The sequence below is a fragment of the Taudactylus pleione genome, unplaced genomic scaffold (assembly GCF_031769625.1).
Source record: "Taudactylus pleione unplaced genomic scaffold, aTauple2 ptg000015l, whole genome shotgun sequence".
In the NCBI taxonomy this organism is placed as follows: Eukaryota; Metazoa; Chordata; class Amphibia; order Anura; family Myobatrachidae; genus Taudactylus; species Taudactylus pleione.
In genome coordinates this window covers 2,422,501-2,439,502 of record NW_028284417.1, presented here as the reverse complement: position 1 = coordinate 2,439,502, position 17,002 = coordinate 2,422,501, and the positions used below count along the sequence as shown (strand labels likewise).

The following is a 17,002-nucleotide window of genomic DNA, read 5'->3' as shown; positions in this document are numbered from 1 at the left end:
ATATTCACTGCACTCATTAAAAATTTGGTCCTTGGTCTATAAAGACATTTTTTACAAAAGTCTATCATGTTTGTGAAAGACTTTTGCATGAAAGACTTTTTGTTGGCAGGAAGAGTCTTTGGTTTCTGGTCTTTCACAAAAAAAAAATCTTCTAATGGATAGGCCCCTTAAGTGTTTTGTATTGTTTCTGTGCAACACTTCAATAAAAAAAAGTTTTTTTCAAAACAAAGTGTTTTAGTATTGTTTCTGTGTTTTTCTGTGCAACATTTCAATAAAAAAACTTTTTTCAAAAGTAGTAAATGCTTCCAGGGAACTCGAGCTGCATGGCACAAGTGAACCGAGAAAGGAATAAAGAAGTATATATATATATTGTACAATGAAAAATGATGTGTGGATACAATCCAACATTATACGACACATCTTGAGATGAGTTTTCAAGTGTAGGCTCAAAATGTCCCTTTCTAGAAGGAAATCCTTGGTTTCACAAATGTATGAAAGGAATGAGATCTTCCAAAGTTTGCAATTTTATAGTCTCCATTTTATTTAGATCATACATTTTAAAAATAGTTGCTGACAAACAGACAGACAGATAGCAAATAATTTGGTGGATAGACGTGAAACCAATGTCTTTAGAATTAATTTATTCACATAATAATTTGTAATAACTGAACAGTTGTTTCTCAGGTGTTAGACAAGGAGTCCATAAAAATTGCTTAAGATGTGTTTTTCACAGGTGCTTTGTACACTTCTTCCTGTGTTTCAGTTACAAAGTGAACCTGAAGTGTTCTGTATGGCATGGACGTGACCCCCTCGGAAGTGTGGGCTGTGTCAGCACAGAATTATTTCTAATAACAAAAGGCCCTGGTTTCACATGGGACACTGAGAGCCACATCTCTTTCTATCAAATCATTTTATGTCTGTAAGCAAATATTATTAATGTGTATATTCTGAATAAAATAGAGACTATACAAGTATAAACATTAGAGGATCTCAGTCATTTTATACATAGGATATACATTTGGAAAAGAATAGTTCAATCCTGCACTTAAAAAAAACTAATCTCAGGGTAATGTAATACAGTATTGGATTGGATCCACACATCATTTTGCAGTGTACACTACTGTATATATTTCTTTTGTCTTGGTTCACCAGCGCCATAGAGATATCTCAATCCACAAAATGTATTCAAAGGGTTACTGGATTCCCTTCCAACTCTCAAACGACTGCAGAAAACTGAGTGTCACACTTGTGAAGTGGGAATGCACGGGTCTTGCCCTCTGCAAGGGAGCTCCAGCTACATTTTCCTCGTAATAGGCTATTATAGAATGGAATGCAGAGGTACTGTAGCTAGCCATGGTTGTTGAGCAGATCTATTTTTCTGCATGATAGACTTGTAGTAAAATATAACATGGACTAGTGATAATTACTCTTTAGCCACTTAAGTGCCATATGGCAATCATAGAAGTCATCATAATCTCCCGTGCTGATACTCATCTGTAACAAATATAAATGTCTTGGCAAAGAGGAGGAGTGTGTCTCCTATTCTTCAGTTCATTTTCACCTATTTGGAATGACTACAATATGCTGATCTAATATGTGTATACACAGGAACAGCACTGTGTTTGACTATTGGATTTGATTGTGTGTCAAATGTCCTTGTGTAGTTAAATTTTCTCTGTAGCCTTCAATCACACACTTCTGCATCATGTCTATCTCCCTCCGATTTCTCCACTTGAGTTGTAAAGGATATGATTATGATGGGCAAGTCTCCATGTGATTCAGGATGAGCAGGTCAAAGCTAGAGAACAGAAATAAAATGAGATTAATAGCAATACGAAATACAACATTATGATACTGTACTTGTATAAGAGGCAGCTCACAAGTCTGTCTGCAGCTAAAATCAGAAATTCTACCAGGGCTTTTCAATCTAATTTCTCAATGCCAGCCACAGGGGGTCCCTCTATTCTTCTACTCCCTCTTCCCCACCCAACAGCTTATCGGACTGAAAAGAAATAGAAACAAAGAGGAGAGGGGGTGGGAGAAGCAGATTGATGCAGGGAGCAGCAATCAAACTCAACCACAGCCAGTGCATCACTGAAGCTGCTATTACAGATTCCCAGCCCAACTCTGCACAGCTTCTTAGGCAGCACGGGCAATAAGGAACGAAAGATACACATATTTCACCAAATCCTTGTGATCTGGGATGTGTCTATGTTTTGCTGGATAACACGAGGCACTGGGAGATTTATTATTTCACTTTATCCAGGACCCTGAACACATGGATGCTGAAGAAGACAAGAAGTTTAGGGGACCAGAATGAGATCTTCTAAATGTCTAAGCATTAAGGAATATCTGCCTGTACATTGCACTGCTTGTTGCTATCCTCCGTGTTAAGAGGTTTTCAATGAAGCAATCATCTGGAAATAATGGGAGCTAATTTCTTTCTAAAGCCATTGACATGACTTGATTTGCTTCCATGTGTTCTGATGGAAGAAGTCCCTGAGATGTACAATAGTAGTGGCTCCATAATGACTCCCTAGCATCGATAAGACAGAAACAAACAGGTTTAAGTGGATTTACTTGTACTGAAGAGATTAACCAGAGCTGTATATTTATTTCATCCTACTGGAGGAATATCCAGTTGCTTTTTTAAACAAACATTACATTGCACATGGTGTTTTCAGCTAAACCTAATAGTAATATGAGGAGGCACCCAAATCAGATTTTTGCATGGCAACTGTGATGCTAGTTGTTTTAGTGACTGATAGAGTCGTTTTTTGTATTTGCCTCAATTAATCAGATTTCATACTGTATTTAGGTTACTATTTTTTTTCTTTGACTGTTCTTACTTAACATCAGGATGAAGTCTGTTTTTTACAGTCGTTTCTTCATTCTTCTTCCTTGGGTCTTGATTGTTGTTATTATTATTGATATTGATACCAGGAGACCTTCCAGTTCCAACAGAGTATCCACCACCCGTTACTACTCTCCTTACTGGAAACGTAGAATTGGACGAGCTGCTTTGATGCGACCCCAGCCAAGTGACACCAGCACAGGTTCATGGACCACTAAGCAAGAGCAGTTGACTAGTTCTGATATTCAGAAGAGAAATAATTCTGTACCCATTATTTATGCTATTACCCCAACTTACAGCCGCCCTGTGCAAAAGGCAGAACTCACTCGGCTGGCCAACACATTCCGTCAGGTGCCACGTTTACACTGGATAGTCGTAGAGGATTCTGCTCAACCTACAGACTTAGTTAGCCACTTCTTGGCTGGGGCAGGTGTAAGGGCCACACACTTGCATGTGCCCACACCACGGAGATACAAACGTTCTGGTTTACCCCGTGCCACTGAACAGAGGAATGCAGGATTGGCTTGGCTCAGGCAGCAATATCAATCCCAGGCTCATTACACGCAGAGATTAGTGGTCCAGTCACCTGTACAACAGGAGCATCCTGCAGGCGTCGTCTTCTTTGCAGATGATGATAATACTTACAGTCTGGAGCTTTTCCAGGAGGTATTTCTGTGACATATGTCAAATGTTCTCTTTTTAACATTATAATGATGCTTGTTTTAGTTGAGATATAAAAGGGTATACTTAGCAGTACAGTCATTCTTAGATGCCTTGATGTTATTAGAAAACAAACATCTTTGAAAATACATAAACCCATGTATAAGTAATAGTAATGTTAATGCATGGGAAAATATTACAGACCAATGACTGCAACTACAGAAGATACCTGTCCTTGTTTCAGCACTAAGGCTAGTAGACAGTTCCTAGTCCTCTTTTTCAGCTGCTGATGCCTCTAGCAAACTTTCTGATGCCACAAACATCCTGCTGTTCTGCCCTCCAAAGAGCTCTCCACAGCTGCTTTCAATGTAGTGTGTGTGGAATGCAAAGCAACCAGGCTGGGCTTCAAAACAATAAAATGTGCCTTTATAGAACAGTAGTTTTCACAGTACTGTAGTTAAAAAGCAACAACAACAATGCATCTCCGTTTAATTGGCAAGCCTGCTAGGGGTTCTGAATTTTACTCTACTTCACTTGACCTGGTTTAACACTCACTGCAGCATAAGTGCAGCTATGTACTTGAAGTAATCATTTCACATTTTGCTGCTAAACAGCAAAATGTGTATGGGTGTGTCTTCTCACTATACATATAATATATTTTGTTTCAGCAGTGACATGATGACTCAGTACATTGAAATATCTTTAGAGTAAAATGTAGACTTCAGTAACTTTATTTGGAATATTGATGATGTGAGAATATATTGACTGACTATTGCCAAGATGTAACTTTCCTGGTCTGTGTGATGCCACTGCATTGTTTCTATTACTAGTGATGGTGTTTATATAACATATTTGTCAGGAGTACAAAGGGGTAGTGTATTGGAAGCAGATGAGAAGGGTTATGTGAGATCATATGCCAGTACCATCATAGCAAAACAGTTGTCCAAATCATTCAATTAATTCTAAATCACTTTAAAGAGAAAAACATCTGAACATATTTCTCCTGTAACGAAACGCGGTCTGCAGAGGGAGGCAAAGCACTGATTTCAGAGAATGTTGCTTTTTCCTCACTGTGTATGAACACTCTGCTTTATTACCCATCTAATACACCACATGGCTGCCAGAAATACATATGTATATTTGTGCTCATTCTTAGCATTCCAGAAACATGCAACATGTCCAGTAGGTTCATATTATAATTGGATAATGAATGCATCAAATATGCACTATATAGAAATGACTTTGCTTTTCCACAGCAGAAATTGTTTCTGTATATAATCCATTTAATATCTATAGAAAATCTTAATTAGCATAGTAACAAGCTATTATACTTCTTATTATTTATATAACATAAATGTCTTCAAATAAAAATGTAAAAAGGAGAGAGAAGTGCAACAGGTGTGTTTGTGTAACCAAATCAGCTACAAAACACATTTCTATAGGAAACGATTACTGTATTTACTGTATTTGTGTATAGTTTATTACAGTTATACCCCTTTTACACCAGAGCTAAAACCCGGGTTATTGCAGGGGTAACCCGGGTAGCTCCTTGGTGTAAAAGGGACAGGGTTGGATTCCCGGGTCGACTGACCCAGCAATCCAGCCCAGGTAACTTGCAGGGTTTAAAACGGGAATAACCCGTGAAACCCTGCAGTGTAAACGGCGCAATCTGGGCCACGAAGTCCTGGAGCGCGCCGCATCCCGGCCAATTGGCCAGCTTCAGTGCCGCTTGGAGATGACGTCATCTCCAAGCTTCCACTTCCATGCCGGAAGAGCCGGGTCACTGCAGAACCGGCTCCTGTGTGAACGGCATAGACTCGGATATTTCCTGGGTTGGAACTGGCTAAATTCCCGGGTCTGATCTGGTTTGGAACCCTGTTCCAACCTCCGGGTCAGACTAGGAATTTAGGTATGAAAGCAATATAAGTCTGTGAGAATTGTATCTGCCAGATGTGGGACATTTATGATGTGGGATATAGTTATATTGTCAACATTTATGCTGTCAACAGCGTTATGCCGACACAGTAGTGATGTTATTTAAACTACAGCAACCGTGTCAGCATTAAAATTTTAAACATGATACTTTACTATCATGTTTAAAGTTATAATGCAGTCACAATTAACATGGTCTAAATAACTTTCCGACCATGTCAGCATTGTCCTGCCGGCATTATACTGTCTACATTTTCACTGTCTACAGCAGGGATGGGCAATAAGCTGCCCTCCAGCTGTTGTTGAACTAAGCGTCCCAGCATGCCTTGCAACAGTTTTAGCATGGCCAAATAGCATAATAATACCAAAACTGTGGCAAGGCATGCTGGGATGTGTAGTTCTGCAAAAGCTGGGGGACCACTTATTACCCAACCCTAGTCTACAGCATAAGTGTCAACAAAATGTATGTGTATCCCATATTTCATTTTGTATAATGTTATATTGTATTTAGCAGAGTTGACCACATTCTACATTTGTATGGTATTCACACATTATCATAAATCACGAACGTTACTACTTCCATTTTATTCTTAAATAGCTTCACCTATAAAGCCAACAAAACAAAGGAAACTTTATAACTCAAATTGATCATTTCAAGCTTGACACATCTTGTAATGGAAAGGATTGATCTTTCTCTCTAAACTCTTATCACTCTGTCTGGTGAAAGAGGCCTAAAATATTGCACCCATAAATAAAGCTATGGATTTCCCTCTGTGGCTCTTTAAACGATTGTTCTTGATGGATTGTGTTGATAAAGAATTAAAGGCATATCTCTCTAGGTTTTGTCAATAACAAAAAACGTAAAAAGTCTGTAACTCTGTAAATACGCTACAATGTTTTGTATATATGCAAAAATATTTATACAGCAAATTACAGAAACCCTACTAAAGAGAATTTATCTCGTTGTTCATCTTTAATGAACAGAAACACATAAGCTTTTCGGAGGTGCTGAAAAGGGATGCAGTTGATAGACTGGCAGACTAAATTCTGCCGGTCTATATCCCGACACGACTGGGGACTTCAGATAGGCGTCAAAATACAGACGCCTATCTAAATCCCGACACTGGAATGCCGAAAGACGACAGCCCGAACGAGGTAAGTCCAGGGCGTTCTTATCGTTAGTCGCGGGGGGGGAGGGTTAGGTTTAGGAAGTGTAGTGGGGTTAGGGTTAGGTTTTGGGGGGAAGGTTAGGGATAGGCACCCCTAGGGGGGAGGGTTAGGCACCCCTGGAGGTAGGTTAGGCACCTCCCCAGGAGGGTTAGGTTTAGGGTACGGGAAGGGGGGGTTAGGTTTAAGGAAAAAAGTATGTGTTGGTACCAGCGCTCACTTATGAAAGATAGGTCAGAGTATATTCAAAATACTCACAATTTATTTGGACAGAAATATATATATATAAAACATTATATGTGCAAATAGCAAATAAAAACGACATATGGTTCACAGGATGCAATATTCCATATACACTTAAAAAAGGGGTATATATATATATATATATATATCCCTAAATAGCCACATAAGATCTTATATATAAAGTGACATAGTGCAATGAAAAAACTTCCTTTTTTCTGATTGAGACCATATGAAGAGTGACACAATACATATGGTTCCAGTCACTTAGAGATATGGTGTATGGATTTCTCACCCTTTGTTGGTGCTGTGGTGGGCTAGCCTTTGAAGGCAGAAGGTCCCGGGCTGGAAAGTTCGGCACCACCGCAAAAGGCGTCTCCAACCACAAGTCCTGGTGGGGAGTTCAAATCCTTTGGTATGTACTCCGTGCAACACGTTTCGGTTCTGAGACCTTTTTCAAGAACGGATAACATACCTCTCATGGATCGAGGTTTATATACCCTTGATGTTAATTTCACCTCACGTTATTTCCTGTCAGACTTCCACGTTTCATATGCGGTCCACCTCGGGTGACAGCCGGATGTGACGCGTCTTGTCCATGACGTCTTTCCCGGTTTTAGGCGCCATCTTTCTGGTTTCTTACAAGGATGTTTAGATGCGCTCAGGTGTCCGGAAGTGACAATTTCTTTAATAAGGGATTCTTAATCCTCCTCCGCTCCCATGGCAACTGGTATCCCAGACGATCGCCGTCTTTGATTTGGGCAGAGCTTTGTATATTCTAATGGGATTCTTCTGAAGTTGTATTTCACGATCTTTTTGAAGAGTAGTACTCTCCTCTCCTCCAATCATTGAATCTACTGTCGTACTTTGTATTCCCACAGAGTCTTACCCTATACCAGAGGAGGGGGTTCCCATACTCATAGGTTTAGTGTTGAAGTTCCATATAGCAATAGAAAGCATGTAAAATAAATAAAAATTGATAATTAGTGATAATAAAACAATAAATTAATCTAAAAACCATTTAATCTCAAAATCAACATTGTGTCCCATGGGTTTCAATGAATTTACTTCAAAAATCCATATAATTTCTTTCTGGGCTAAAACTTTTTCTGTACTTTTATTTTTCCAATTAGACTTAGGGTTAGGCACCACCCCGGGAGTTTTAAGGTTAGGTGGGGGGAGAGGGAAGGGTTAGGGTACTTACCAGCCGGCGTCGATATCTCCTGCTGTCGGGCTTCTAGTGTCGGGATTTGAACCGGCGGCTAAACAGCCGCTGGTATTACATACTGATTCCTACTAAATGGCATAAAGGTTTTGTATAGATTTGAGGATACTTACAAAGACTTGCAAAAACATCCCACAGCCTTTAAAAAAAAAATTCTCCTGTAGTAAAGTCTGGATGTGATATTCTTCATGAAAATACATTCCTTAGATTTTACTTGTCATGGCCTATGTGAATATATATAGTGTAGCCAGCGTCGGGGTATTTAGTCTAAAAGGGCTGGGTGGTAGCAACACTACCCCTATAGTAGGGATCCGCACCAGTCATTGGTAACCAGAATAACCCTTTTGAATACAAAGAATATTTTATATTTATGTTAATGTATATATAGATAACAGGATGTTATAGGAAATGTGTATATTTTATACAGGGTGGTAAAAGTCATTGTTGGAGCACAAACACTCAGGGTAGAAGTTAGTGCCATAGGAAAGGAGCGGGTCACGTGATGATGAGAGGGATACAGGAAGTGACAGCGGCGGTTGGGTCAGTCGGTGGTTCCCCCCTCCAGAGCTGTACAACAGACTTACCAGCACTGCGATGAGAGAAAAACCTAGCGGCAGCCAGTAGTCGGATAGTGATAGGCCAATGTGGGGCTTTCTGGTATTTCTGGTACCTTCAGCGGCAGCTGCCGAACTGCAGTCACTGGACTTTGTGGCGGAGGAGAAGTAAGAGGCTCCAAGCAGGCACTTGATGGTGGGGGCCAGCAGTTGTTAAGGTAGCCTGAGATCTCCAGGGGGCGTGGTTTCCAGGGCAGGCAGCTGCGTCAGAGAAGACTCCAGGCCGGGGGAGTGAATGAAGTAGACAGACGGCTGGCCAGACAGTTAAGTAAGCCGGTGAAGTGCAAGCCGAAGCAGTCAGTTTAATCTAGGAGCCGTAGTAGCCGTAAAGGCTGCATGGGACCTGGATAGGTATAGCAACCTTGCTTTACCAATTGAGGGTACCAACATATATAAACCACTTTGCTTATACAGAAGCCCAGTAAGCTTCGCTAATACAGAACAGAGGGATCAGCCAAAGGCCAGGACCATTAAAGAGGAGCAAGTTAACAACCCAGAATATATAGAGCTATAGGGGAAGTCCTTATTTGTCTCAGATAGGATAGTGATAGTGACTTATACTTCAAACAGTTTTGTTGCCCACTCTCTTTGAGCTTTTATATACCACCTATTGCCAACATATGTAAACTGATACAGTATATATATATATATATATATGTATTTAGCTATCACAGAGGAGCAATAATAGTGAAAGAGAAAGTGGGGCAGAAGTACACCAGTGGAAAGTAGGGTGAGTTAAGGCTCCTAATGAAATCTGATGCAGCAGAATATAACTTGTTACAGAGTCATTTATTCAGTCTACAGAGGATTCAAGGCTGCAACATTGTAACAATTACATCTTTCATGGACATCAGACCCAGAGAGAGAGGAACATCTAGTAAGGAATTAGTTTTAAAGAAATCTGGGGATATTGCAAATATTTCACCTATAAACTCTCACTTTGACTTTTGCCCATCTATTGGAGCCTGTATATTTATGCTGTTTAATAAGAGTGTAAACTGATACCGTAAGCTGAGAACAGGGTTCACCTTTAAGCGGAGATATTATTTGGTCCGTAAAAGAGGACCGACGGAAACTATCTATTCTGCCAGGAGGCTGCATTCAAGACTTTGACTTATAGTAAGTGACTATAACAAAAGAAACCAGAACTGTGGGAAGGACATTTTAAGTTATAGGGAATCCCGAGAGTTTATCCAATCCATTGTATATTATATGTGTATTGTTATATGGTCAAAATACTGCTTGATGTTATAATAGTATAATTATATTGGTAGGAGTGTTATAATTGAAACTTAATAGCATAGGTTACTTTTGCAACTATATGTGATTTTCTTTGATAAAAGAATAACTAAAATACATATATATATTGCATGATTTACTTACCTGAAGGAGTGTAGAGAGACTGTTGAGGAGCCAGAACCTGAAAGAAAAGATAAGTGATTGGGTATGTAAATTGTATTGTAATACAATATACACTAACACTATACACCCCAAGTATAATACTGTCATTACATAGTATGGACTTTCCCAGGTAAGCCTAGATAATTTATGTCAAATACAAATCTGGGTGGAGGCACTATTTACTAACTGGTAATGAAGGGTTACACATAATACAAAATATATTCAAGAATCAAATATATGTAGTAAGATTCATCATGTTCCTGGCCAGCAGTTATATGTACAGTGCTATCTGCCCTTATGCACAGCAATAATGATTCTTATTCTTTCTTATTCTTTATAATAGAAGGCATTTTTTTAATTCTGCATTTACTTGTCCACAGAAAATAATAAATATAAAAGGGTCAGTGCGGAATTTGAGGTAACATGGGTACATTGTACATTACTCAAAAGTAGTGTACAGAAAAAGTGTATTTCTATGCAGAGCAGAGTATACTGTATGTGGATATATGTATTGTTCTAAACGGGCAGCATATGTGCTTTGTTTACTACAGATGTGTCCTCATACATCTAGGTGAATATTACTAAAGTATGGGTTTTTAGAAGGGAAGATGTTGCCCATAGCAACCAATCAGATTCTACATAACATTTATCTAGCAACTTCTAGAAGATAATAGCTATAATTTGATTGGTTGCTATGGGCAATATCTCCACTTCTAAAAACTTGCACTTTAGTAAATATATATATGACTAGGATTCATCAGGAGACTATGATTAATTGATATGCAACACTTGTATATCTGTGTGCGACTGAGTCTGTATATGAAGTAAAACGGAGCAATAAAATAGTTGCGGCCGCTGCATCGTAGCATTTCGTTTACAGATTGAGACTCAGTCGCATGGGACCTGGCGCGCAAAGAGGGGCTGTTTGGCATGACTGCAGCAAGAATGTACAGCTGTATTATACCCCTTTTACACCAAAGTCCCTGTCTGACCCGGGATTTGGAACACATTTCTAACCCAGATCAGACCCGGGACAGACCCCCTTTTACACTGCGGCGCCAACCCGGGTTATGCCCGGGTCGGCACCGTTCACACCGGAGCTGGGTCAGCACTGACCCAGCTCTCTGGCGCAGGTGAGCAGCGCTTCTTACTCTCCCTTCCCCTCCGCGACCCCCTTACCTTAATCTGAAGCGGTCCAGAGGCATGGAGGGTGGGTGGGGTGCGCTGCTCCGTTCTGGTCACCCAGGCAGTGGACGCTTGGAGATGATGTCATCTCCAAGTGCCACTGAAGCCGGCCAATCAGGTGGCATGCGTCATGACCCGGGTCATCATGACCTGGGTCGCGCCGTTTACACTGAAGGGTTTCACGGGTCATTCCTGTGTTAAACCCTGCAAGTTACCTGGGTTGGATTGCCGGGTCACTTGACCCGGGAATCCAACCCTGTCCCCTTTTGCACCAAGGAGCTACCCGGGTTACCCCTGCAATAACCCGGGTTTTAGGTCTGGTGTAAAAGGGGTATTAGAGATAAGATGTAATTTTCTCAGTGTTGCACTGTTTCATTATAAAACTGCTCGCCATCGTATTATAATGGTTCTTGTGATCTTCACACTTCTGCCAGGTCGGAACCCCCGGGTCACTGGACCCGGGTTGATCCTTTTACACCGACAAAAAATGCGTTCACGTGCATCAACCCAGGATTTTCTAGCTGGTGTAAAAGTCATCATCCTTAGTGTTTACTTTTACCTGCCCTATACAAGGTGCAGAAATATGCCTCCTCACAGGTGTATAAACACTTACATGCTGGTTTGCATAAGACGTATTTGCGTTGACACATCCTTACTCAACTTTGTTTTGTAAGAACGCCCTATCATGCTCCCATTCCGCCTCTCGTTATGTTGATATATTAGGAATATGTCCAACTCTGCATTCCCACGTTTGCAAGCATTTATTTTCTGGGCATGCGCAGAGCAAATATATGCAAATATATGCAATGCAAACTGACATACATTGAACTCTGTATCAGCCCCATAAGGAATAACAGGACAAGCGCAACTGTAGTTTCAGGTACACATCCACAATTTATATTTAACAGACACATCCAGTCCCAAAAGAAAAAGAGAAATGACGCTGTCTGACATGCAGAATAAAGAACAAGCCTGCTGCAGACACTGTAGAAAAGGCCCACAAGTAACATCAGCTTGCAGAAGTGGAACTGAGCAGCACCTGTTCACAGAGCAGAATCTCTGTATTAAAGAGAGGGCTCAGTAGATGGGATGTGTTGTCAGTGAGAATATGTACAAAGCAAGGTATCTTTCCGGACCTCACAATTTCATGCTCCTTCCTCATTATGACCACTTTATTATTCAGTGGTGTGCACATATTTTATAATAGCCAGCTTTGCTATTAGTATATAAAAAAATGAGCCTTGACATCTATATCCACATTGCGTACACTGGGTACAACCAATACCCAGGTGACCCCACTGGAATCACTGTATCGCACCAAGATATCTTCCATATATAATCTTCTTAGTACAAGCTGTCGAATATCAAACCATCATGAGGAATTGCTAGTATAAAAACATCACATTTATCCTCTATAACACATCAAATAGCTTTGGCTCATATTTGACTCCCATGGATGTCACATTTTGAGGCACATCTGGAATTTTTGGGAAGAGTAGGTGACCCACCTTCCATCCCACCCCCACTTCCATATGAAATTGCTTCATCTTGACTTGAATCCTCTTCAGGAACCAGTGATTTGCAGCATTTTACTGTGAGAGGAGAGGGCACATCTAATGAAGAGAAGTGTCTGGCCCTCCCCCTTCACGGATCACAGATCAGCTGCATTTCCTCTCTGGGCATTCTTGAGGGATGAAATAAAGAATTGTCAAGTAGACTCAACATCTCCTCAATGACTGCCTTACCTGCTGATCAGTCAGGGACTGCAGCTCCAAATTTTTCCTTCTCCTCCTCAACTCCACAGCAATTATTATTCTATTATGAGCAACTGATGCGTTCTAGAAACTTGTTACAAAAAAGTTTGTTGTTTCAGATTTGCCTATCCGCATTGTTTTCACCATGTTACTGTGTATACTATGTTTTTATAATTTGACAATTCTTCTACAGCATATTATATTTTATTCTGATTTGTATATTGTTGTAACCTGTGATTACTCCTGAGATAATATTATATTTGACTGCAGTGGCTTTACATGCCAAATAAGTATGTAGAACCAATTGAAAGAAAAAAACTGAACTCTCCCAATTAAACAGTGGGGCTTCCATCCGGAGATCACTGTGGTTTCATTTAATGAGGCCACAATCATTTCATGAAATTAAGCCATAGTTACTCTGAAAATCTTCTTACAGCTGCCCATTTCACACCAGTCTCGCAAATACTGGCAGCCCGGTGGCACCCCCCACCCAGAGGCTGCAGAGATAAGTAGCCACCAGTAAATCCAGGCTGCCCCCTCTCTGTATACCCAGCGGCAGCCAACAGGAAAAGCCAGACAGCCCTCCAGTGTGTATACTAGGGATGGCCATCGACCATTGATGGTTAACAAACATCAATGGTTAACCACCGATGGTCGAAGAATTTGCCATCGATGGCGGAGATCCATTGGTTCACCTCCATCAATAGCACAGAGCCAATTGATATTTTTTTTTCCATTTTCTGGGACACAGAGCTTAGCTCTGTCCCCCGACATGGCCCATGAAGCCTCATTCCCACTCCCTGATTAGTATATATTAAAACAGGTATGACCATAAGTGGATGAAACCATAGGTGGTTTACAGCTGATGGTTTTATTCCATTGATGTCAACCACCAATGGTACCATCGATGGTTAACCTTCCGTTGGCCATCCCTAGAGTATACCTGGCAGCTATATCCTCCACTGTGCATTAGGGATGCCATCTACCTTCAAAAGTTAAGAACCATCAATAGTTTGCTACTGGTGGTTGATGGTTTTGCCATCAATGGCATAGATCCAATGGTTCTCTTCCATTGATGGCAGTCTGGGAACTGATAGATTTTTTTATTGTTCCTGATGTCACAGGGCTTAGCCCTGGCCCCAATTCTGATTGGCCTATAGCCCGCCATGCCCCCAAGCAGTGGTAGCCATTGAGGAATGCAAACCATCAATGGTTCATCATAGATGGTTTTGTGCCATCAACAAGCAGTCCACCGATGGCCATCCCTACCTCTTTACCTCAGTCAATCCAGATTATCATTACTATGCATTTTTCAGATACAGGTATATCAGAAGAATCAACTTTGTATGGACCTCAAACATAGATAGCTAAACAATAGATGTTACTTTATAGATGGTTTAGCCATTGATGATACAGCTGTCTATGGCCATCACAACAGTATACCATACAAACTGCTATTTGTATGGTATACTGTGTTTAAATGTAAATAAAGTTGTGTTCGATGAGTTATAACTAGATCAACTTGACCTAACTCAATCATAAAAAAATTAAAATATCTGAGTGATTTTCAGAAAAAATATTACCCAGTTAAGTGGCTAAATAAGATCTTGTTATATTAAATAGATGTTCTTGACCTAATTCAATCATCAAAAAATTTAAATTTCTTGGTTTTTGTAAAAAATATTAACCAGTTAAGTGGTTAGAGTAATCGACTTCATATACAAACAAAAATAAAAGTTTTAATGTTTATCGCTTTGTCTAAATAAGATGAAGCTACATAGTTCAGTCAATGAAATTGCTCATCTTTAAGATAGCATGAATCTCTAGAACGATCACAGGCTGGTGAGCCATAAGGTGAACAGCATGATCTCAGAGTAATTTATACAGGACTAGTTATTATACATAAACAGGGCCCAAAATGATGGCCAGCTTAATCCTTATTGATACTGCACTAGAACGAGTCTGCAACTAACTAAGTATCAATTCAGAAGATTAGATATGTAATCTTATGGTTTTGTGTATGAAACTTGAGTGTGGTACAGTAAAAGTTTTTGTCTCTTTCAAAAGTATATAGATATTAAAATGTTCCATTTTGCTGAATGTCTGTATTCCTGAGCATATAGAGATTTATTTAATAAGGTTCCTTTTGTAAAAAAAAGCTGGGGCAAAACTACTAGTGGACATATATTTATGAAACATATCTTTTTCATTTTTTTTCTTTTTAATTAGAGCTCTTCCCCATTTCAAGTAAAACCATCAGAGGAAATTGCTGTTTGCTTTTTATGAGTAGATTATATTCATATAAGGTGACAGCACAGAATAAGGGCAAATAAAATAAAAAGAACTTAAATGCAGACATTTGCCCTTGGACAATATAACATAAGACCTTGTATAAAGTGTACATACTGTACTTTGTGTCTATTGTTATGGGGTAGACTGTTTAAAAGTAAATAGGGGAAGAAACATCGAAAATATATATTTACTATTTGTGTACATGCAGACAAAGACAGCTATACGCCTGAGAAAACTGTATTATATGCAGGTGGTCAGGGGTAGGTGCAAATGCACTGATGATATTGTTCGCTTGCACTAGTGAACTACTTTTCATTTTCATATTACAAAAGCTCCACTCATCGGTGCTTTCTTTGTTGATAAGGAATATATGAAGATTTTGTGTATTTTAGCAATTGTTTTTTTTTACATACATACATGAGATGGAGAGTTGTTTCTGCTGTATTAGAGATGTTTATCTATGTTTTATTGGTGCAAATCCATATTTCACAAACAAAACAAATGCTTAAAAACATTGGCAGATGTGATGTACAGTACAGTATGCCTTTCATAAACTGGGCACATACTGTATGATGCCTGTACAGAGCTGTACAGTACACATCTCAGGATGTACATAGCTCAGCATATGGGTGGGAAAAAATCTTTTTCGGAGGATTTTCTTTAGCATAAACTGCGGCCATTCTGCAACCAGCTCTGCTTCAGACACATAATTACCTGTATATTTGTTTATTAGCAAACTATAGGTGACATTACAGAAGCATTCTCAATGGAAATGTACACTACCTTTAAAGCTATGAACATGGAGTGAAAATGTCATTATAAAACACATGCAAATAGACAACTTCTTGTGTGTTATTGTATAGACACCTGTGGGTTTTATGTTGAAATTAAAGGATCTCTTTCATGTTCATGGAGATCACTAAAAACATAAATAGAAATGTTTAATATCTGTTCTAGCAAATCAGCATCTGAACAAATCGGATTAAATATTTGTCACTATTTGAACACTACAGGGCTTAAGACACCAAATATTTGCTATGAGCTGATAAGTCTAGCTATTGCTGGTTCCTTGCTCATGTCTCTATGATGTAATATAACACTCACATGCCCTTCCAGCAGGAGCGATAATTAGAATTTCTTTCTCAAGTAACACATGTCTATTGGTCGTAGCTGCCTGTCCTACAGAAGATAATTTTAAAATGAGTGAAAACAGTCAAAACATAAGCCATGGATTTGCAAAGGCTGCTTTTACTGCATAATAACCAGGTTCTATTTTATGGACTGTAGAACTATTACCAAGAAGACACTAAGGTACCAACATATGCAGGAGGCATTAATATTGCACCCAGCACACCACACTGCCATTCATGTGGAGCTTTATGGAAACACATCACATTGTGTAAATTGTGTTTCCCGTTGTCTCAATTACCATCTTTTTTTGCATTCAGCACTTTTTCTGCCACAGTATGGCTTATTACACTGAGAAAACCCTGCTGAAATTAATGGAAAAATTATTTTGAGTTAAAGATGCAGCTAAAACTAATTTAAAATACAATAGGGACACAGAAAAAATAAAAACAGACATGGGACATAACACAGGGCAAAATAGGTACAAATGCAATTTGTAATAAGAAAATAATAAGAAAATCGTTTTAAGTCTGAGTCATTCTTACCTACT

The 17,002-nt window shown here is 39.4% G+C and overlaps 1 protein-coding gene across 1 annotated transcript in view; it reads left to right on the top strand.

Moving 5' to 3' along the window:
* The first annotated feature begins 1,974 nt into the window (after nt 1-1,974).
* Nucleotides 1,975-17,002, top strand: part of B3GAT2 (beta-1,3-glucuronyltransferase 2) — a 171,635-nt gene continuing 156,607 nt past the window's right edge. The window contains exon 1 of the mRNA XM_088471202.1: nt 1,975-3,520. Coding sequence (XP_088327328.1) covers nt 2,861-3,520 — 660 coding nt within the window. The 5' untranslated portion in view covers nt 1,975-2,860. The remainder of the gene's footprint in view (nt 3,521-17,002) is intronic.